The sequence below is a fragment of the Podarcis liolepis genome (genome assembly GCF_965112155.1).
Source record: "Podarcis liolepis genome assembly, chromosome: 3".
In the NCBI taxonomy this organism is placed as follows: Eukaryota; Metazoa; Chordata; class Lepidosauria; order Squamata; family Lacertidae; genus Podarcis; species Podarcis liolepis.
In genome coordinates, this window is record NC_139557.1 from 24,025,134 (window position 1) to 24,049,815 (window position 24,682).

The following is a 24,682-nucleotide window of genomic DNA, read 5'->3' on the forward strand; positions in this document are numbered from 1 at the left end:
ATAGTAATAAATTTTATTTATATCCCGCCCAACCCAGCCGAAGCCAGGCTCAGGGCGGCTAACAACAATAAAACAGTACAACATTCTAAAATCATTTCATTATAAAAGTAATTCCTGAGGTACCACTGTATTCGGAAGCATTTCTGTCTCCATCTGTGCAGGCAGAGCAGAGACACCAGGGCTAGCAGCCATTGATACCCCTCTCCATGAAATCATCTAGTCCTCTTTTAAAGCCATCCAAATTGTTGGCCATCCCTGCCTTGTGGGGGAGTGAGTTTCATAGTTCGACTATATGTTGCATGAAGTGGTACCTGTTGCTACTTCTCGATACCGTCTTTTTTGGCTAAGGCAAAAAGGAATGGAATGCCGTTCCCAATAAGCCTGTCTTCCTTTTGGCCCAGACCCAGGCATGGGAACATATGGAGAGAGACCACTGGTCCACCTAGCTCAGTGTTGTCCATTGACTGACAATGGCTGTCCAGGGTTTCAGACAAGGTCCCTCCCAGTCCTTTCTGTTGATGCCAGATGCTCCGCCACTGAGTTACATCTTTTTGTAAAACAGCAGTCTTGTTTTTAGCCTGCTGTTTTATTCTACTTCATGTGGGATGTGATACATAGATAGCAGTCAAGTACAGCATTCCTTGTTTTCCTAGAGTGAACTTGCAGGGAATGTTTGGTCCAGTCAGTAGAAAACTTTCCTCCTGACTGGGACATACTTCCTTTTGCATGTGACTAGAGGTGGGTGTGACTTTACCTGCCCAGGTAACACAAAAGGACAGGCACGCTGTACACACCGTCTATTTCATTTTGTCCATTGTAGGAGCAACAGCTTTTTAGCCAACAGAGGACAAAGGGACTATTCCCATATGGGATAGATTCCACATGTATATACTCCATAACGAAGTGCCTTCAGAGATCCATCTGTGAACTGAATGTGTGAGTAAACCTCTTTTATATACAGTGGTACCTCAGGTTACATATGCTTCAGGTTACATACGCTTCAGGTTACAGACTCCGCTAACCCAGAAATAGTGCTTCAGGTTAAGAACTTTGCTTCAGGATGAGAACAGAAATCGTGCTCCGGCGGCGCAGCAGCAGCAGGAGGCCCCATTAGCTAAAGAGGTGCTTCAGGTTAAGAACAATTTCAGGTTAAGAGTAACAGGTGAAGAACGGACCTCCGGAATGAATTAAGTACTTAACCTGAGGTACCACTGTATACTTTACACAAGATTGTGTTGTGTCTATTCTTTTCAGAGGGATAAAAGGGGAAATGAACAGGAATCTAATATTGATAAACTTAAACAAGCTTGCAACAAGCTAACCGCTGTGCGTTTAAAAGGGGAATGTAAAACTAGGTTATATAACTTGCTAACGCAAGTTAGGGAGGATATTATTAAACAATATATCCTCTCCTGCCTCCCTGAACATTCCCACACTTCTGCTGACATTTTTTTGTAGTTTTGTTTTATGGATTGTTGTACCCACCTAAGAGTATTTTTTTTTTTACTGAAGTTAGGACTGCCACAGATATTATTTCATGCCACCTCTTAACATTTTTGGTCTCATTACTTCACTCACGTGGCTACCAGTCATCAGCATGTAGTCTAAAGCATGGAAATTAAAATAAAATCAGTAACAAACCAGCCTACTGAATTCCACTCAAAGAGGGGAGCTCAGACAAAATAAATGTTGGAGAAGTGCCATCTGAGGAGCTCTATGAAAGAGGATCACCTCTGAAGAACAAATATTTGCATAGCAAAAAAGAAAAAGAAAAACAGTTTTGTGGATCATGGAAAACTTTTTTGGGGTGACTCCACTTTATCTGTTGAATAGCAGTAAAGAGAAGTTTACACTTCTCTGGCTTGCCCAAAGAAAATACAGCAACATTGTAGAAAAGATACAGCAACAAATATGCTTTTTTACCTGTATATTCTGAGGAATTTTCTATGGATAGTGATTTAGGGAATGCTGTTTGCTGGGATAGAACCCCATATGTTTGCTGGATGATTCCCATCAATATATAAACAATCTTCAGGAAAAGTTGCAGGGAGGAGGAGAGCATAAAATTGTAATTTATTCTGGTGTCATAAAGGAAATCGGTGAAGTTCAATTTATGGCTCAAAGGCCTTGTCTAAAGTGTTTTAAGAATCTCTTTCAACCTCTACCCATTCGCGTTCAGATGAAAACAAAGCAGAAAACAGAAAAATACTTTAAAATATCACTGTAGTATAATCTAATAAGAAATAGATTCATCATATGCTGATGACTAGTCAACCAACAAATGTAATTTCTTTTAAGCAAACAGTAACAGTATTAATTTAGGCTATTATATATTTGCACATCTGTCACCTTTATTTACATTTACTTTCCAGCCGGAGAGTCACAGTTTCTGAAAACCTTTATATGAACTAGCTGAACATTTAATATTTATTGAATCTTTGCCACTATAAATTTCTTTTCTCCCACTCCAATAATATTTTGGAACTGAACTCGCTAATTCTTTCACAAAGTGTAAAATACAGTTTGTACTGATTGCTTACTTGCTACCCCAGGGACATCGTGCATCAAGCATTCTGCTAGCTTCATAATTTTACTACTTCTGCAAAACTTGCAGTGTATTTTCTGACACCCGTTCAGAAAACATTTCCCCTGCAACCACACTTCGCTCAAGACCATCATCCCAATTTTCAGAGACATTTGTTTCATCTCCGATATCTTTTTTTAAAAATTATAACTTTTTTATTCAAAATTAAAACAAAACATATTATCCAGAAACATATCATCCTTATTCCCCCCCATTTTTCCTCCCTCCCCCCCACAGAACCCACCCACCCCCCCGACTTCCCTCAGTTCCAGTCTTTGATTTCTCTAAAAATGCTGTTTTCTGCATGTTACACAGTTGTATAGATCCTCAAACTATTTAGCTGATTGTTATCAATAAAAAGTTTGTGAATGTTTATTCAAAACCAGCCAAGGAGTCCAGTTCGCTTTGTTGTGTCTTCAAATCCTTTGTAAAGGGTCCCCATTCATCTTTAAAGTCACAGTTATCCTTGTCCTGTAGCTTGTATGTCAGTTTTGCCAGTTCTGCAAAGTCCATCAATTTTTCTTGCCATGATTCTTTAGTTGGGGTTTCTTCAGCCTTCCATCCTTGTGCTATTAAAACTCTTGCGGCCGTTGTTGCATACATGAAGATGTTTTTCAGCTTTTTTGGCAGATCATCTCCGATATCTTAATGGTTTCCCCACTCAGTTAAGAGTCTACTGTCCGATAGCTCATAACCAAGTGTCTGCTCTGCCCGTTAATAAAAACATAGAAACAGTGGTTGGATAAATACAACAGTGGTTGGATAAATACACCAAAACAGGGGGAGTTATCATATTTTAAGAGGAAAAGGAACCCTCAAACATTTTAGATAGACTTTAGGCATAGTTTTACACCACTTGTAAGCAGTTTACTGATTTTTGTTTTATGTTGTAAGTTGGTTTTTTTTCCTTTTAAAATACAGCAGGATATAAGTACCATATTTTTCGCTCCATAGGGCGCACCAGACCATAGGGCGTACCTAGTTTTTAGCGGGGGGGGGGGGGAATAAAGAAATTTTTATTTATTTATTTAGCTGGCCGAAGCCCAGCTAAATAAATAGAGCTGTGCTCCCCGGGCTTCAGGCTGCAGGCTGCTATCCACAAGCCTTCGGAGCCCGGTGGGAACTCCCGCCGCACTCCAAAGGCTTGCGGATAGCTTCCTGAAGCCTGGAGAGTGAGAGGAGTTGGTGCGCACCAACCCCTCTCGCTCTCCAGGCTTCAGCGAAAGCCTGCATTCGCTCCATAGGACGCACACACATTTCCCCTTCATTTTTGGAGGGGAAAAAGTGCGTCCTTTAGAGCGAAAAATACGGTACATTAAAAAGCAACAACGAAGTCTACATGGATTATTCAGACGTGAGCATCTCACACCTGCACTGCACACATTCACGAATTGTGCCAGACCTACTGATGCTTTGTTTTGACCTCCCATGAGGTCATGATGTCAGATTCAGCCTGAGCTGGATCTGCCTGTCATTCTCCTCTAATAAAGAGCATGCTCACAGCAGTGGGGGGCATGGGGCAGAGCCCCTAGGGTGCCAGGCCAGCTACTATTAGTGCCAAAAACAGCTGCTTTGGAATGGCTAGCTTTTAAAGCATGCTATACTGCTCAGCTATTTGTGATCCTTAGACAGGGTAGCTGTGCGCTTTTCAGTTTACTGTATCACGGTTTAAAAATTACCGAGTTAGGGTAACCTGCCTTGAGTCATCAAGAAAGTACAGCCTTGCCCATCAATGCCAACTTGGTTTTATTTTATTTTTAGGACGCATATTTGCTATTTGGATGTTTTCTCAGGGCTGAATTAAGGTTATTTAGGCAAGCAATGTGAGCCAAGATGTGGGTGGGAAGTTGAAAAACTATGATTTCTGACGTTACTGCATGTAATACTTTACATTGTTGTAAGGGCTGAAAAAGATACTGGTAAATGTCACATTAGAATAAGTATGCTGCTCAACACTGAAATACACAGAGGCAAATTAGAGCAACTTCTATATGTTCCTTTTTTTAAAAAAATGATTGAATAAAATTTAATACAGTCTCCGCAAAAAACCCAAGATTATGTAAAATGATGTGAAAAACTCAATGCTATGTATATTATTTTTGTGTGTGGAGACTATTTGTTCCTGCTAATATGTTTCTATACTAATTGGAAATCTTCTAGGCTTAATTGGGCACCCTCTAGGCAAAAAAGACCTCTAACAAATTTCAAAAATAATATAATACAGTGGTACCTTGGGTTACATACGCTTCAGGTTACAGACTCCGCTAACCCAGAAATAGTGCTTCAGGTTAAGAACTTTGCTTCAGGATGAGAACAGAAATCGTGCTCTGGCAGCGCAGCAGCAGCAGGAGGCCCCATTAGCTGAAGTGGTGCTTCAGTTTAAGAACAGTTTCAGGTTAAGAATGGACCTCCGGAACGAATTAAGTACTTAACCCGAGGTACCACTGTATTTAAATGTGTGCAAGAATAGGACTGCATGATATTAAGATACGACACCATTTTATAATTTCCTCTAACATAAAAAGCATCTAGACTTAGTGTTTACAGCGTTTAGAGAATTTTAAAATATTAATCAGTATGGAAATGTTATTAAATAAATAAATCCTTAAAACAGACCCATTGAAATCAACTGAACTTATGTTACTTGCAACTAAGTGTGATTAAGTCTGGATCCAGCTTGTTATTAATATGTAAGTTGCAACTTCTTTTGCTTTTACAATAAGCCACGTTTTAAGTTTTACTGAGACTTCTCTTTCTCCATCTTTCAGGTCCATTCCCACATCTGGCTGTTTGCCAGCTTCTTTTTGCTATTTGTAGTTTCCCATTTTGATCCAAATAATTATATATGTCTGAATAATCCTTTTGCTATTATAGGACAACTGCCAAATCATGCCATTTCTTCAGCAAAGCCAGCATTAAGGGTTTAATACGTTGCTTTTAATAGCATGTTTGCTCATCCTTGAATTTGAAAGCTTCAGCAAACAGTTAGATTGATCTTAAGCTTGATCGGCAATTCAGCTCTCATGCAGCCGCAAGCCACCTTTTACCAGAATATTGGTACCGGTACTTCATTCCAATGTACCAATGGACAATAAACCATTTGCCCAAGATTAGATAAATGGTTTAATATATATTTGCTTCATACTTGGGTCAAAATGCAGTGCTAAAAATGGACGAAGTGGTAATAAGTTATATTTAAATTAGCACCAGTTCTCAGGAGGCTTTAAAATTATTACACCGTATTTTTCGCCCTATAGGACGCACTTTTCCCCCTCCAAAAATGAAGGGGAAATGTGTGTGCGTCCTATGGGGCGAATGCAGGCTTCAGGAAGCTATCCGCAAGCCTGGGGAGTTCCTGCAGGGCTCCCTAGGCTGTGGATAGCAGCCTGTTCTGGGGGCTGGGGCCGGGGGAAGCTCGGGCTTCCCCCGCCCCAGCCCCGCGCCGGGGGGGGGGAAAAATATATATATTTTCTTTATTCCCCCCCAAAAAAACCTAGGTGCGCCCTATGGGCCGGTGCGCCCTATGGGGCAAAAAATACGGTAATTTTGCCTCCTTGGTTTCTCCTTCTAAAAAGGGTCCATTTTAGAACCAGTTACCTGTCAAATCCCTGGCCAGCTTCACTTTGATTCGCTTTTACTGAGCTGCATTTTCAAGCTATGCCCTCCGTTGTCCTAGATGGATGATATAACAGGGGGTTACCGTATGAAGACTACGACAGGGAACAATATCATTACTAATCTTTCTTGGCCATATGAATCTTGGAGAAGTCTAGTTAGGAGGGTTGCTGATAATTTTGTATCAGATCCTTAGCCCTCCAACATCTCAACTTTGACAAAGAAAAATGCTGTATTTCCAAATTTGGACTTTGTGTACATTACAGAACCAGAATGGGACAGAGTATGGTTCAGGTTGTATTTACCTAACAGCCAGTGTGGTGTAGTGTTTAGAGTATTTTACTGGGCCCTGGGAGACATGGGTGTTATGTACTGAAGTTCTCACCCTGGGCCAGCAGGGCGATACTGTTGGTAGTTTTCACTCAGGTCCACATATGCAAATAAGGGATTGAAAGTGACGTTCAGTGATTGGATAGTTACAGAAAATGGTTACTGTTGCGTTCTAGTGGAGCTCTATATAAGCAGGCTGGCTGAATCCTTCAGTTCAGTTCTGTTCTGGCCTGTGAATAAACAAGAGCTGTTTGAAGAATCGCTGTGTCATCTGATATGTTCACCCACAACTTAACAATGAGTTTGAATCCCCTCTTGGCCATGAAGCTTACTGATTGAATTAGGCCCAATCACTGCCTCCCAGGTTAACCTACCTCACAGGATCGTTCTGGGGATTAAATAAAAGAGGGGAAACCATGGACACGACCTTGATATCTTTGGAGACAAGGTGGGATATGAACTGAACTGAACCTTGCCTTCTTCACCTCCCAGATTATTTCACAGATGCAAGGCACAGAACATCTCCAGCAGCTATATTACGTGTGATGACAAAGCATGGCATTTGCAGATGCTTCTTCATTAAGCCATTCAGAGTAATTTTCCAAGCCACTGACATAGAACAAGTTGCATTGACTGTGATGGAGTCCTGGCTGAGTTGGCCTAAACAAAGACTAAACCAAAAGTAATTTTATTTACAAAGCATGGGGTGGGGTGGGGTGGGGAAGCAAACAAGCGCAAACAGGTGAACAATGAATGAAAACCAGGAGATACAAGTCTTTTTACATTTCTCTTGATGCATAGGGCTGCAACAAAAGGGGAGCATGAGAAGCATGACATACCCACAGTTGAAAAAGCTGGACTGCTTTTGATATGGGCCTTAAGGCAAAGAGGCTTCTGAGGAATGTTCAGTTGGTATCACTGCTTTTTCTTTTCAATGAAAAGGTCGTTGTAAACAAAATCTGCCCTTCTTCTCTTATGGGGTATCCAAGAGCCCGTATAGAGTCCTTAAGTGGGTTCCCTATCGGTAGGAGAAAATAACAGAGGCCAACCAGAGAATATTGAGAAGCAAAGCAGCTAGTAAGCCTGATCTTTATTAAAGCTGTTGCAACAGGGTGCTTTCTTCACACGCAGGAGGAGGACCCAGAACAAAGGTGTGCCTGCCCTTATATAGACATTTTAAATTCCTTGCCCTGGAGCTCAAAACCACCCCTCCTTACATCATACATCTATCACAGAAGGGGGGACCACCCCCCACAAACATCATACCTACATCACAGAAAAGGTGGTCTACAACATAAATTTGAATGTTGTTGTTTTCCCTGTCTGCCAGGTTATCTGATAATGCCTTATCTGATTGCCTTTCCTGGTAGTCTGCCCATTCCTTTGAGATGGTGATTACCCAATTCCTGAGACAATGGGAAGGTTCCCTCACCCCCTCCCTCCTTGCAGAGAAAACATTTGGTCAGTTGGGGAGTCAAAATGGTTTCAGGATGGTCTTCCTGTGCTGCTCCAGACATGTGCTCCACATATCTATGTACGTGCTTGGTTGGTACATTTATGAACATATATAAGACCTTAATTTTTTTATTACAAGGTCCATCAGTATTGGGGTGTGTGTGGAAATCTGGAGTTCTTGTCACACTCTGGCCTATTCTCAGTTTCCCATCATTCAATCCCACACTACCCCTTTTATGAGATGGAAATGGGAATCAGTGGGCTATTTCAGTCTTGTGTGTCTATTTCCTGTTTGTCTCCATTGCTCACTTTCTGCCACCTCTAGCACCTCTGTAGCCGCTGTTGCTCATGCAGCGACATTCATTTAAGCACTGTCAGGGATGGCTTATCAGAGGAAGTTGGACTTACGCCACGTCCGATTATTTGTTTAGCCTTGTACTGTCTGCTTTGACTGGCAGCAGATGTCCAGGGTCAAAGTCACATCCACACCATATATGTAAAGCACTCTTGCACCGCTTGGCCAGCCACAGAGAATCCTGCGAACTGTAGTTTGTTAAGGGTGCTGAGAGTTGCTGAGACCCCTAAGCACCCTTATCAAAGTACAGTTTCTAGGATGCTCTGGGGGAATTGGTTTAAGAGTGCTTTAAATGTACGGGACCTCAGCATGGGACCTCAGCCAAAGGTCTTTCACAACAGCCGCTGGAGGTGAAGCTGGGAACGTCTGAATGCAAAACATGGGCCATGTTTATAACACATGACAATACGATGACTCAACACGCATTTCTGAATGCTAACGAAACCTGAAAAACCTGCCCAAAGTTCCTTAACCCAGTTTTACATCTGTTGCAGCTTTTTTCTTAATGTCTCAGCCAGCAGGGTGTGCTAGAACTTTGGCAGCTGCTAGTTTTTTATCGATCAGGCATTTTGACTGCACCTATGGAGTCTTTTTCCTTGGACAACTACTGTACAGAAAACGTAAATAATATTGTACAGCCCATCTTTCCTACCTGAGTTATTTATTGCTGAAATCAGGCTGATGCCACCAGGAAGGGCATTCTAAAGAGAAGATCTTTAGTGGTCTAGATGGTTTGTTTTAATTCTTAAAGAACATCAACTGCATTCCATATTCCTATGGCTGAAATCCCTAAATGAAAGGTTAGAAAGTAACAACCAAGCTGAAGACAAATAATTGGGTTAGACAGTTTAGTATGAATGATGACTTGAACAGCGCTAGCTCAGTGTACTTGACCTCCTTCAATGGATTTTGTAGTGGCTGTTATCAAGTTCGTTAACCATGTTTTTGTAACTCTCCAAATATATATATATATTTGAGCAGTGGTGCTCTAGTATAATTCCCCAGGGTTCTTGAAGAAAGGAAGTGGAGAATGTTCTTTTCAAAAGCATGAAGTGGGAAAATGTTAAGAACTATTTATAGCACTTAGGCTGTGGAGATCCCAGACGTTATCTGCCTATTTATAGCGGTTATTTTGGTTAAAAAGTTGTAGCCAAAATCATTTATGTGCTTTTATCAGTCACTTACAAGTGATAACCTTCCAGAAGATATTAAGATAGCCATGTAGAAACTACAAGAACAAAAGAGCCCTTATAAAATACTCACTTAGCTTGACTAAAAGCTGTAATACAGCACACACAAAGAACCAGCTCCAAGATTCTGGAGTCTGTGTACGGTATAAGATCCAACTTGAGATACAGCTGATTCCTCGGATTCCAGCAACTTGAAAAAGGGATGGCAGGATAACGGGGAACGGATGCGCTCCTATCAGTTCAATATGTTAAAGGAGGAGTGTGGAAGTTGCTTTTCTGTGTACTTCACCCACAGCACCTTTTAAATGAATCCTTCTTGTGCATGGAACCATCTTTTTAGGACCTTGGTCAATGACCAGGTTGGAAAGATCTGCATGATTGGACCTACCCATGTGAGGCCAGATATATTGTACAGTGGTACCTCAGGTTACAGACACTTCAGGTTACAGACTCCGCTAACCCAGAAATAGTACCTCAGATTAAGAACTTTGCTTCAGGATGAGAACAGAAATCACGCAGTGGTGCAGCGGCAGCGGGAGGCCCCATTAGCTAAAGTGGTACCTCAGGTTAAGAACAGTTTCAGGTTAAGAACGGACCTCCAGAATGAATTAAGTTCTTAACTAGAGGTACCACTGTATCTCAATACTACATAAAAGGAGATCCCACTGCTGCTGTAACATCTGAAGTGCTTGAAGTCCAAGACTAGGACTCAGCGGAACCAGGATCAAATTCCTATTCATTCTTGAAGTTTGCACCCAAGGTTATTCTTGGGTTGGGTCCTTTCTCTCAATCTGACCTATGTGACCAGGTTGCCATGAGGGTACAACAGCAGTAAGAGAACACTGCTTTGAGCTCCTTAGAGGAAAGGCAGGGTGTAAAATACAATTGATTAGGACACTTCATAAACATGGTGTAGCCACCATTGATAGATGACTGGCAGATTTCCAGCACCATCGTTTTCCCATTTCTCTCATTTGTAATTCTATAGAGGAGTGTAGCATTTGTACTACTTCTAACAAACAGTATATGGAAAGTACTTTTTGTATTTACGCAAAGCGCATGGAAATAGCACGGTCTACACATTCAACCTCCAATGGGTTTTTACCTCTGCTGTCATTAATTTTCTGTAAGGGACCATAAACACAGCTAATGCCTCTTGCATTTTTTGGAGAAATACCACTGGTAGTGCAAAACTGAGGCATGTTTACAAATTTATCTTCAGCACCAGGTGGGGGCTTTCATGTGTGAATACACTATCACAGATCTAACACCACCGCCACCATTTTCATATCACCTGAAGTGTTTTCAGGACTCAGTTCACACACTCAGTTACTGTTCATCAAGTGACGCACCCACATTAGTGTTCAAAACTCCCATTGTTCTGGGCGCATTTTGCGACAGGACATTTCATTAGCGCGAGCAGTTTTTGAGCTCCGGGCGCAATACTGCACCTAAGATTTCAGATTAAAATGGCAGAGTGGAAGGAAAGGAGGACTTTTTTTCTGCCTCCTCACTACTAGCTACTCTCTGAAGACTGGAGAAGAGACTGTCTTAAGAATATTAGGGGGTGAGCAGAGGAAGGACTAGACCATGTGAAAAATGAACATAATATTTTAGCTGCAGTTCATTTTCAGCTTTGTATTATTGTTATAAAAAAAGTGCACATTCCGTTGTTGCGCCCATAACCTAGGTTGAAGGTGCCATTTAGCTCCTAGTTTTCATATATCAGTGAATGGGAAAGTGCCCTTGGCTTACTTTTCTGGACTATGTATGACCAACGTAGAAAAATATCATGAGTGCTATTTCCCTGAGTATGGGTGGCATTTGTTTCTGTGGAAGGGACCTCTGTGGAAGAGGGAACTCTAAAGAGCTTTTTTCCTTCGGAAAGTCCAATTGTCTTGCTTTCTGTCATCAAGCATTGTGACACTTTTTACACTGGATATCAAAATATCTGAAACATCATTAAAACAAAAACAAAAAAAGACTGTAAATAAGATATGGAATTTACTGGGAACAAAACAACATCGTTGCTTCCCAGACTCTGATTTTCCTTGTAATTGGGTGTGTGTTGCCTGGGCAATGTCAGAGAAAATATAAATCCTCTGCCATAAAAGCAGCAGCATTTTGCCCTCCAGCTCCGCAACTGACAATCTTTGTGTACAATTAAAATGAGCTGTTGTAAGACAAGGAGGGGGAAGCCTGTCTATAAGGGTGGACTTGCACAGCCAGTATGGAGGTATCTCACCAAAGCACTTCTTTCTGTTCCGGTGCATAAGCTCTGTGCAGTGATGAGTGAGTTTATTCCAAGACCTACTAGTTGCTGGTCTGACACACATTCTTCTGTTCTCTGTGCTCTAGAGAAACACTAGGTTCTAAACTAGTGATCCTCAGTAGGACCCATTTTTAATGGGTATGACTGCATGTTCAGGTTCAACATCAGGAGCTGGCATCATTGGCATAGCTGTCAACTTACAGATTTGAAAATAAGGGACCAGCAGCCTTGAAAATAAGGGACCAGCAGCCAAAACAAGGGACCTGCAGCCTCACCTGTTCCAGGCACTCCAGTCTTCCTGTCCTCCTGCAGTCTGGTCAAACTCATGCTGGTAGCTTCGAGAACACTGTCCAACCAACTTTGTAACCAGAGGTTCAACTGAATAGAATCTGAATCACATGCACCACAAGGCCTATGCAGCCACAACTTAAGATGCCTCCCTGGCCTGGCTTTGCACTGCAAAGTTTGCAGCAGCACGTGCAACAAAATGGCGCCCAGCATTCAAAAAACCCCTCAGCTTGCATTAACTAGCCACACAAACGGCATGCAAGCTCCACCCCCCCAGTCTTTCTTAGACTTCTTATTGGGTGAGCAACACAGCCAAGCAACACAGTTGGAGCCTCCCTCCTCCCTGGCTGGCAGGGAGGAAGGGGGAGGAGCTGCTTCCTTTGAAATTTAAGGGACATCATTTAAGGGACATCCATCAACAAGGGACAGCAGCGGGACATGGCGCTGGAATAAGGGACTGTCCCTTCAAATAAGGAACACTTGACAGCTATGATCATTGGACACCTGACAAGGTTTCCCCCTTTAAACTAGTAAAAGCTTTGCAACTAAGAATGTGAACAAGGAAACTCATGGTTTGATTCCTATTTGTCATGAGTCTACTGTGGGGGTTTTTGAAAGTCCAAATTTCCTCACATTTAATCTTCCCTCTGTAATGTGCAGGATACTGAAATCATTTACAAGGCTGCTGTAAGGATTACTGAGATAGTACCTGCTCTTTTAAATGCTTGAAATGTGCTGGATAAGCACATTATGAATTGCAATGATTGGGAATTTTAAATAGCTATGCAATAAGGAAATTCCTAATTATTTCATTATATTGAATGGGCCTTTCACTTTTCAACATTGTTATGTGGAAACTGATTTAGGTTCATACGGCTATAGATGTCTCAGAGGTAGCCAGGAAAATCTGAGCAACGTTCTAATGTAAACGGCTTATCCCAGCAAGGCTCATTCACAGCAACAAAATTATGCAGAAAACAGAAAGTAATGAGCTCATTTTGTGATGAGTCAATTGAGGAATTTTTGATGTTTACATACTTTCAAAATATGATATCATTCATGCCACTGCGTGATACAGGACACAGGATATTTACATCTAAATATCAAACGCACCCCAGCTGAAATGGATTACAAACAGGGAGGAAATGGCCTGGACAAAGGTGGGAGAACTTCCTTGATATGAATATCAAGTTTAAGCTCCTACTGACACAGGACTGCCTGGTCACAGGATGGAAAGTGATGCACGTGTACATGCAATGTGTTTTCTTTAATGAATGAAGGCTATAAAAGTCATATCCTGGACCACTGTTTTTCCCATATTGCCTGAAAGCTTTTCATGCTATTTTCTAATCTGGAGCTGGGGAGTTTTTTTTGTTTTTTTTTTTAAAGTTCCCCCTGTCATAATGATTTCAGCAACTACTTATACAGCTCAGATACTGCTCTGCCCCTCTTGATTTGCCTAGGGTGCCACATTAACTGTTCCAGCGCATTGCAGAGGCTTGCAGCGTGGTGGCTAAAGCAGAGAGCGATCAGGCAGCACATCTGTTTATGCTTTCCAGACTTTATCTTCATAAGCATTTCCGGATTCATTTTAAATTTAAGCTACATGGGCATAGGAAATCACTATAAAGACAAATCAATTCCATAAGGAGCAGTCCCTGTATACATACATGTAAGTGTGGATGGAAGACATCTCATTCCAATAATTTATCCCAAGGCACCTGCAGACAGGTATATAGGAGAATACTGTTCCCTACGGAACAAGGTGGGACCATGCCAGAATCGTTGCAGAATGCACCTGGAAACTCACCTCCAGTTCAGATGTTTTGCTTGTAAAAATGCTTAGCCATACACTGGGTGCCGGTATTATTCCTGACCCCAAATGTAATAGTAATATTATTTTGGAATCCCCAAAACAGCAGCAGTCTCAAGTAATATTTTTACTGTAGAAACCATCGCTTCAAAGGTTTGGCTAGAACGCGACAAGAAAAAGGGAGCATACATACCTAAACAAATCTGTGCCCCAGGGAAGAGGCTGTAGATTCCTCCTACTTTAGTAAAAGAGTCATTTACTAGCTTGTTATCCATGATATGTGCTGCCTGGGGGCCTCTAGAACGGAAAAACCCTGCGCCACAAATGAGACGACAGCTCCACCCCCTTATTAGTTTTCAGCCTTGCCATCAAACATCCCCAGGCAAGCTCATTATCATTATTACTGGCTGCTGTGGGTGGAAGGAAGTTATTCTTTATGATGAAAAGGACCTCAGTACAATGTATGGATTGAGGCATTCAGAACACTGTCTTCCCAGAACAGTGGTTTCAGTTCAGGAAGCCCGATTAGGTGGAAGGTTAAGTATTAATACCTTCTGCTTCTTGTGATATTTTATGGAAAACAGTTATGGGGAATTAAAAGGTCAGGAAACAGTGCCATTTATTTAAGAAACAATAAAACAATCCCTTCTGCAGAGACGTAGCATTTCCTCTTATGTCTGACATTCTACATATGCTTGTTAGGAGATGCCTATATAGAAGTTTATTTCAGGAGAGTCCCAATTTATACTTTATATTTGACTTTCTTCTGTACTGTTTTATTCTGGATGGCTTTATTTGATATTTTAATGTAGCTTTCTTTGAGCTTTGTTTCCTTAAAATATAAAGCAGTATAGAAATGAGATATAATGAAGTATAATCAGCTGTACCAACAGGCTAAAAAATAGCTTCTATCCGTGGGCTGTTAGGCTGTTGAATGAAAAATAACATAGTGAAATTGACTTGCCAGGTGATGTGTTGTTTGATAAGAGGTTGAGTGTTGGGGGTGGTGGGAGGGAGGCTTGTTTAATTTCATTGTACACAGGTTGTACAATGACAATAAATGTATTCTTATTCTTATGAAATAAATAATAATAGTTGCTTTGAACAGAAAAAACGAGTTTTATTTTTGGTATCAAGATTATGTTGCAAAGCCATATTTTAGTGCACTTCTTATATATCCTATTGAACTTCATGAACCCAAATAGTAGTATAATGTTGAGAAAATGGAAATAGGTACTTGGAAATAATGGTCTTCTTAAGGAAAGGTGAATGATGGAAGTTCCCTTCTCCTGGCCATGTAGGCAGACTCCAAATGTGAACTGTAAAAAGAGAAGCTTTCCCTTCCCCAGAAACTGAAAGCTGTAAATGCTATCATGCTATTGGGACCCGCAAAACCTTGACTCCAAACCAGCTACATGCCGTCCACATGCTAATATATATTGAAATTATTTGAATTTCTGCAAACATTGACCTGTGTTTGAATGATGTTCATCCAGGGAATGATATTTAAGTGCTGGGTTGTAATAACCTTAATGTCTCTTGATGATAGCACTGAAATCCTACTGCCATGGCAAGAATATATATGTGACATGTAAAGCAAACCCAATGCATTTTTTTCTTAAAAAATGTTTAGGGACACTCTCATTTCCCTACTCATTTTCCTGCTCCTCAATGAGGCCAAACTTAGATTCACAAAATGTTTAGGGGTATGCATACCCCCGTGTAACACCCCCCCCCCAGAAAAAAGCACTGAGCAAACCTATTTGGAAAACATTCAGAAAGGTATCTATAACCTGGTAGAACTTACCACTGGATTCCGATATCCCACTTTTGTCGTTCGAGCAAACAGCAGTGATACAAACATAATCTAATGCAACATCCTACTAAAAGGCAGCCTAGGCACAGGTAGACAGCTCTGCTCTACTGAAATCCCTTGCCGTACTTCTTGATGAAGTGTTCTATTGATGCAAAGCTCTGCCAGCTTTTGGGAAATGGGGACGCTCTGACAGCTTTGGGGAATTGGCTCAGATTGCTGGCCAATAGCTATGCTTCTCTCACTCCACAGACCCCAATACTGATTCAGGATTCCTCTAATAATAATAAATTTTATTTATACCCCGCCCTCCTCAGCCAAGACCGGGCTCAGGGCCAGATATAAAACAATTGATTGAAATACAACTTGAAAACAGATTTAAATACAACATTAAAATGCAGCCTCTTTTCAGTAGAAACTCAAATCAAAAATTTTTTTTGGATGAAAACATTAAATCTTCACCAAAGCCAACTATCCAGACTGGTCCTACGTGGGCCATAAAAAAAAGCCAAGGAAGTCCCCAAATAGGAGTTCCATCACAGAAGGAGGAAAAAAGATAGAGGGGAAGGGGATCAAGCTGATTCCAAGCCAAAGGCCAGGTGGAACAACTCTGTCTTACAGGCCCTGCGGAAAGAAATCAGATCCTGCAGGGCCCTGGTCTCATGAGACGGAGCGTTCCACCAGGCCGGAGCCAGAGTTGAAAAGGCCCTGGCTCTGGTTGAGGCTAATCTGACTTCCTTAGGGCCCGGGACCTCTAGGTTATTGCTATTTATGGACCTTAAGGTCCTCCGTGGGGCATACTGGTCCCGTAGGTACAAGGGTCCTAGGCTGTAAAGGGCTTTAAAGGTCAAAACCAGCACCTTAAACCTGATCCTGTACTCCACTGGGAGCCAGTGCAGCTGGAAAAGCACTGGGTGAATATGCTCCCATGGCAGAGACCCCGTGAGGAGCCTCACTGCAGCATTCTGCACCCTCTGGAGTTTCTGGGGCAGCTTCAAGGGCGGCCCCGCGTAGAGCGAATTACAGTAGTCAAGCCTGGAGGTGATCGTCGCATGGATTACTGTGGCCAGGTCGGGGCGGGAAAGGTAAGGGACCAACTGCTTGATCCTACGCTAAGTCCTACGCTGTACTGCAGGGATGGGAAACCTGTGGCTCTTGAGAGGTTATTGCATGCCAACTCCCACCATCCCAGCCAGCATTAAACTGATAAGAACAGATACTACACTTAGCCAAAACACCCATCCCAGCCAGCATGGCCCATAATGATGGATGAGAGTTGTAGCCAAAGAACATTCCTTAATATTGCTTTCACTGTAGTGCCCCCCTCCCAGTGAAGCGCAGAAGAGAGTGACAAGATTATGCATTCCGGATTAATGTTTCCACAAATTTCTCCATCTACAGGAGAGAACCAAGAACCTTTTCATATACTGCATTTTTAAGGACGCGAAAGTGTGAATGCAACAAACCAGTATTTTTAAAAACGCACGAGTTACACAGATGCAGTCAATACGGAGTTAAGATTGGCTAAAGCGCCTTGTATGCTTGGCAGCAAACCTGGTTTCTTGCTGTGCGATGTGTGAAATGGGCCAAGTATTCCCTGCAGGAGGAGATTTTTATTTGTAAGGATCTCTGAGTATCTTTGCAAATATATACAGTGGTACCTTGGGTTACAGGTGTTTCAGGTTGCGGACGCTTCAGGTTACAGACTCCACTAACCCAGAAACAGTACCTCAGGTTAAGAACTTTGCTTTAGGATGAGAACAGAAATCACACGGCGGCTGCACAGCAGGCCCCATTAGCTAAAGTGGTACCTCGGGTTAAGAACAGTTTCAGGTTAAGAACGGACCTCCAGAACAAATTAAGTTCTTAACCCGGGGTACCACTGCATATATATTAGAAAAGCTCTTCACTCATGTGCCAACAGTGTAAACTCTGGTGACTCCCAATTTGTCAAATGTTCCTGCATTTGGCTAAAATCAGAGCTGTTTAACAAAGAAGCTGCACGCATAAAACCTGACAGAGCTATTGAGTGAGTAGAAAATGTCTTTTTAAAGCAAAGACGACCAGTCTCCGTCATTTAAATACGTTTGTTGTAAATATCTTTATTCTCCCACTGTAAAGTCTGTTACATATGCACCTAATAAAAATGAACATTTGTCCCAGGAGGTTGCACTGTACATGACTTGAAATTTCATTTCAAGACAACTTATGAGAAAATCAATTTGGTATGTTGGGTTACATAAATTAGTGATGACAGGTTTTTGTGCATAAAACATTTATGAGAGGGCTAGGAGATCATGATACACAAACTTTTAAGAATAATTTTTGATATCATATTCTGCTCTTTACTGGGAACCATGTGTTCACATGCCACTTTTTATTTATTTCTATTTCAGTCCATGATATATTGCTGTCTTGGCAGCAAGTTTCCTAATAAAGGGGTTCATATGCTTGTCTGTAAAAGGTGGTTCCTCGTTTCCAGAGAGTCTTCTATTGCCATTTGTATGAAAGGAGCAAATAAAATTGTATATGCATAAAGAGCAAAAATATTGGCAAAGTTAGAAATTCATCTACCCCGTCTTCATGTTTTATAGGCTTTGATTTCATAAACAAAAGTATCTATTTGCAGCCCACTGTAGCGTTTGTGACGCTAACGTGGTTGTGAAACCACATTGCTGTTTGGCTTTACATCTGTGTGATGCTCATTCACATATCTTTGGACAGACTGAGTGTAGGGCTTAGATGTCCTTTGCCACTTCAACGTTGAAGGTTCTTGCATTTTTTTTTAAAAAAAGTAAGCATGTTTCATTACATTTATGAAGTGTGAAGTATTTATTGCTCGATTTGCTAGATGAAGTCCAAAGATTCTGGTGTTGTTTACTTACTCTGAAATTTGTAGTTTTCAGGCGGACAGATCTTGTTCTGTGTGACTGAATCTGTGGGGATGGGAAATGAAGGATATTATTTAGAGCGGACCAACAGATTTGCATAGAAGCAGACACTAAACTGGGAGATCTATTTGCACACCGAATGGGAGAATCACCTTTCAGCCTGGATGTTGAACCCACCTGGCCTAGTAGGTTCAAGACTGAGCTAAAAGGAGAGCCTGCATTCAGATAACTGTAGGATTCCTCACTCTGAATATTCTTTTATACACACTGAGAAGAAAGTGGAACAGTGTAAGGCCCACTCAGAATTTCCATGCACATAAATGCGTAGGGATAGGCAGGCTCAGTAATGCAGCTAGACTGGTAAGTTAAAGGTAAAGGTACCCCTGAAAGTTAGGTACAGTCGCAGACGACTCTGGGGTTGTGCGTTCATCTCACTCTATAGGCCAAGGGAGCTGGCGTTTGTCCGAAGACAGCTTCCGGGTCATGTGGCCAGCATGACTAAGCCGCTTCTGGCGAACCGGAGCAGCACATGGAAACGGCGTTTACCTTGCACCTTGACGTGCTTTCGAACTGCTAGGTGGGCAGGAGCTGGGACCAAACAACAGGAGTTCAACCCATCACGGGGATTCGAACCACCAACCTTCTGATCAGCAAGCCCTAGGCTCTGTGGTTTAGACCACAGCGCCACCCGCATCCCAACTAGACTGGTAGGCAGTTCAAATAGCAGCAGTTGGGTCACACAGTCAGTTTTTCCTAAGTGCCAGCAGGCATGGCTTCTTCTTTGCCACACACACATGTGTGATCAGATGGGGAAATGTCGTTGTGGGCTGAAGTGTTATGTGGATATAGTCAGAGGAATTTTTATGCACAAAGAAAATGGAAGGTGTTTGACTATGGATATTGAAATAAGAAAAGCAATATCTATGCACTGTCAAGTTCACACATTCACATTTCCCTTAAATTATGGACGACTTGTGTGCGATTGATGAGCAGGGATCATCATTTCTTGTGCATAGGAAGAACTAGTTTTGTGAGACAGCTCTATGTGTGTATTGTATACTGGCATGTTAACCTGGGAGTGGATGAGGTGCAGATTTGCTTACGTTTAAGTGCACACACAGCTATGGTTTTATGTTAAAAAGTAATAATCAGATCACTTACCTAGAATCCATTTTTCGGATAAACACTGTATGTCCATATTATTTCTAAGCCTGTATTCTCCAATGCAGATTTTAGCCTGACGGGGAGTTTTGCACACTTTCCCCCCACAAAGCTGTACCAGCTCACATAGTTTCTTATAGGGTGGTTGACTAGCAGGAGATATGAACATTGCAGGATGATTTGAAAAGAGTTTCTGGTGAACTTCTCTATTTGGAAGGTAGCGCTGAAATCTGCAGATCTGTTTGAAGAGAAAAAAGGAGCTATTCTGATGCACTCTTTAGAAATTGAATTTTGTGCATAACAGCTCACGTGCACATGAAGTCTACCAATGCAGAGTCTTAGAGTTAAAGCTAACCGAGATATAAGTGTGATAGTTATATACCAAAGTCTCATACCTAAGACTAGAAGAGATCCATAGGACATTGATAGAGGGCTCTATAATTTTTAGAAAACAAAGTCAGGACAACATTGATATTAACCAACCCATTTTTAAAAAAAATATTTTACACACAGCGATATTTAAATGAACCAAAATGCCCCCTTTTAAAATAAATAAATAAATAAATAAGTACAATATGTGTTTGCTCAGGAGTATATTCCCCTGCACTTGATGAATTTTACCCCCAGGTAAGATAGGATTGTGGCCGTACAGAACATTCCTAAGTGAAGCGGAGGGTGGAGAGTTAAGCAGCGAATGATCTACCACTTTCCCAAAAACCTGCTTTAGGCTGGTTAGTTAAGGGATCCAGTCTAGGAAAGTGCTGGGGGAGGAGGGTGGGCTTTGGATAAACTGAATCCCAGGCCAACAGATTTAGTGTGGCATGAAAGGTGAATTCTATTTTATTTGTGATAAAATAGATACCTTACACAAGACTTGAAGATAAATCTTTACTTGTAGGTTGGCAACAGTTGAGCAACAAGTATTCTTCATTCACACACACACACACACACACACACACACATGAATGAATACAATGTGTTTCTCTCCCTTGGACCCAAGAGAGGGTTTAGTCCTTTTTGTTTTCAAAACTCCATCCCAACTGTGTACAAGTTATTAATCCACAGCTTGCCTCTCCTCACAAACCTCCAGGCAGTGTCGAAGTCGCCACACTCCCAGGTTCTGAGTCAAAGAATCAACCAAGAGAATAACCAACTGCCACCTTCTTCCCCAATACCATTTATTCTTTGTGAAATACATTTGCAATGCAAATACAACACAAATGCTAACAAATTCCTTAGGTGGATGGAGCTAATGTGTTAGTCAGGGGTCAGCAAACTTTTTCAGCAGGGGGCCGGTCCACTGTCCCTCAGACCTTGTGGGGGGCCGGACTATATTTTGAAAAAGAGGCAGAGAACCATGCATAATGCCCTGAGATACTATACTGGGAATACTTGTTAGTATATAAACCATGGCTAGTACCAGTGCACGTATTATAGTGAGCTACAGGCTGGGAAGGGAGTTGGAATTCATACCAGAGAGAGGATACAGAGAAGGCACGTGAGTCTGATCTTGAAGCTGTGGTTAAGATATTGATAGAGTGATGTATGCACTAAATCTATTCCACCCTTTCAGGCATCAGCCATGCTGGCTTAGCCTAATGAGAGTTATGGCCTAATGAGCAGCCCAAAACTTCTGGCGGGCACCAAGTTGCCAAAGGGAGGTCTCTACAACGACTTTAACAAAAGTGAAAAATGTTTATTCGTGAAAATACAAAGTGACTTGGTTAAACGGTTAACGGGGTAGCCCTCCAGATGTTGTGATGGTTGGTGGCTGCTGCTGGTGTTGGGAGCTGAAATTCAAAAACACCTGGAGAGTCACAGGTTTTCCAACCCTGGGTTAAACATTTACGTTAACATGGATAACGTACACACTCTTTTAAATGTTAGAACCTCCTCAGGATAAATGCAATTTATACACTTTTCAATTATACGAAATAGCGTTTCTCTGCCTTTAGAGACATTTAGGCTAATCAGCAAAATCCAAGAGAAATAAAACGATCTGCAAGAGACATTAATCTAGCTTTGCTTTATCTAAAATTAATAATCAAACCAGATTGTGCTAAAATTGTCCCATCGCTTTTGTGGCGCTAAAGCTTCTAACCTGACACTGATTAGAAGTGACAAGCTCTGTTTATGTTAAAAGCCAGCAAGAGCCAGAGTTTGTTAGAAAGAACATACACACAATGTAACTTGCTTTGTAATCCTGCTGTTTTACACATTTTGGAGGACATGATTTAAAGGGCCTGCTGTATTCCGGCTTGTTCAGCATTGTTCCTGAAAGCTTTTATTTGTTGTGGTCGTAACAAAAAGTCATTTTGTTTTCACAGTGGTTCCAGTGGTACTGGCAATGTACTCGAGTAGACAAGGAAATTGAACAAGGAAAAAGAAATGGCTTCTATTTTATGTTTCACAATAAAGACGTAAAATCAGGAAATGCCAGAGAGGAAAAGTTCTAAACCATGATGTCAAGGGCTGTTGTACATTTAAATACTTACATGCTGCACAGCTGGGATGGCTAGTGCTGAGATTATGAACAGAGCCTATGGAGCGAGTTGTCCATTTGAAACTGGAATTGGCAATCAGATTCTTTGAAAGAGACACTGCACTTCAGTTTCTACAGAAATTGTTCACATTTAAAAGCAATAAAAATGTATGCTTCCTTGCTCCATTAAATCAATGGAACAGCAATCAAGTAATATATATATATATATATATATATATATATATATATATATATATATGAGTTTAGGATAGTGTTTTAAACTACTTCCATTCTTCTAGCTGTGAGAACTCTCACACACATGTTAATGAATACCTGTAGGTCAGGGCATGAGGCTCCCTTTCCCATATTGCACCTACTATGAACACCTGAAAAGGTGACATCAACAAGAGTAGGTTTGCTAGGGTTGCCATATTTAAAAAATTGAAAATCCAGAAAAGAAAAGTTTCCTGTGTGGTGCCCTCCACCCACGTTCAAAAAAGCACATGCAAAATTAAATGCCCATGGAAGTTACTAGTCCACTTGCCCATACATACCTAAGTTTATAATTTTGAAAACAACCACCACCACCAACCCTCTTTCAACTTGTAACATCCCTGTCTGGTGGTCATTCCTATGTGCTATCAGTGACCAGGGAAGTAACTTGTGAAATAGCATCATTTTCAGTAGCATATCCACGGACTGAAAACCGGGCCAACTTTTTGTTTGTATGATATTCTATGTATGACACCCAAAATTATTATTGTGCATGTTTTACATGCATGATGAAGGCCAGCACAAATTACAAGAAAGACAGAAAGTAAGATGGGATACTTCAGAGCAGTGGCGTAGCGTGGGTTGTCAGCACCCGGGGCAAGGCAAGTAATTTGCGCCCCCTAACCCATGGATTTGCGCCCCCTGCCGAGGTCGCAGACGGACGGTAAGCACAGTATCTCGCTCAATTGCCTCGGGGGAGGCCAGGTACCTCTGCCTGTGAGCTGAAGATACCGACAGTTGCGCCCGGTGCGGCCGGCCCCCCTGCACCCCCCACGCTACGCCACTGCTTCAGAGACCTTCTCTGTGAGTTGCTTGCTGGACACTTTGACGTTTCCAATGCCCCATCAAACCATGTGATTTTTTCCAGTCTACCCTCCTCCTGCAACACTAACTCCAGAGTAGTGTTTCAGCCAGAACTTGCTGGGGTGGATGTAGGCAAAAATACTGAATCCTGGCAAAATGGAGGCTCAGGGGTGAGTGGTTCCCAGTTCCCTGGATAGGGTTGCGCTCTCCCCGAAGAAGCAAATGCGCAATGTGAGGGTGTATCTGGATTTAGCTCGGTTACTGAAGCCACAGGTATCCTTGGTGAGAAGGAGTGTCTTTTACGAACTTGGGTTGGTAAGACGTTCCCAAATGAGTCCAATACAAAAAGGCCCACCACTCTGTCTCTGTGTGTGTGTGTGTATAATTTTCATTAAATTTTCTGTTTTACAATTTAGAGTATTCATTTTAACAACCTTAAAGTATCAGTGACTCCCCTTCTTCTCTTTCCATGGTTCATTTTGCATTGCATAAATCCCTGCACATTTTATATAAACTAAACCATTCAGTATTCCATCAAAACTTATTTACACTGTAGAATTTATCTTAATGCTGCCCACGTTTTCAAATGTACACAATTTCCCCCCATATATTCAATAAACATTTTCCTATATTCTTTAAACAAATGTTCTTCTTGTTCTCTTATTCTGTAAGTTAGATCCGCAAGCTGCACGTATTTCATCGGTTTAAGTTGCCATTCTTCTTTGGTTGGAACCTCGCTCATTTTCCATTCTAGGGCTAACAAAACATGGGCCACCATAGTGGCATACATAAATAACCTTTTTTGACACCTGGAAATTTCCATCTGAGTTATCACCAATAAAAAGGACTCTGGTTTTTTGTTTTTGTTTTTGGAAAGGTGCTTTTAAACATTTTTTTTCAATTCATTGAAATTGTAGCTCCACTACAAAAGCAACAGTAACAACTTTCTGTAACTATCCAATCACTGAACGTCACTTTCAATTCCTTATTTGCATATGCGGACCTGAGTGAAAACTATCTACAGTATCCCCCTGCTGGCCCAGGGTGAGAACTTCAGTACATAACAATACTCTTTTACCCTTTTACAGGTTCTTTCAAAAAGGCCCGCCACTCTCTTGCACATCCAGATCATATTAAGTAACTCACATATTACAGTTCTAGAATGCAAAGCTGTGAGATTACTTCAGCATCCATTATAATACTTAATAAAGTCTTGAGTCATGGTGTATACAGGCTAAATTCACAAATAAGAAATTAAGGGAAGACAAGAGTGCTGTTCCACCATTTGTCCATTCCCAGTTGAAAACTAATGTGCTATATTAAGTGTATTTCCCCCTTAGTTATTGCTTCTCTTTG

At 41.5% G+C, this 24,682-nt stretch overlaps 1 protein-coding gene across 1 annotated transcript in view; it reads right to left on the minus strand.

Annotated features, from left to right (window-relative positions):
- Positions 1 to 17,797: 17,797 nt before the first annotated feature.
- The window catches only part of MCPH1 (microcephalin 1), a 113,540-nt gene continuing 106,655 nt past the window's right edge, over positions 17,798 to 24,682 (minus strand). Inside the window, exons 13-14 of the mRNA XM_083493894.1 lie at positions 19,768 to 20,005; positions 17,798 to 18,651 (exon numbers count right to left, since the gene is read on the minus strand). Of these exons, the coding sequence (XP_083350020.1) occupies positions 18,593 to 18,651; positions 19,768 to 20,005 (297 nt within the window). The 3' untranslated portion in view covers positions 17,798 to 18,592. The remainder of the gene's footprint in view (positions 18,652 to 19,767; positions 20,006 to 24,682) is intronic.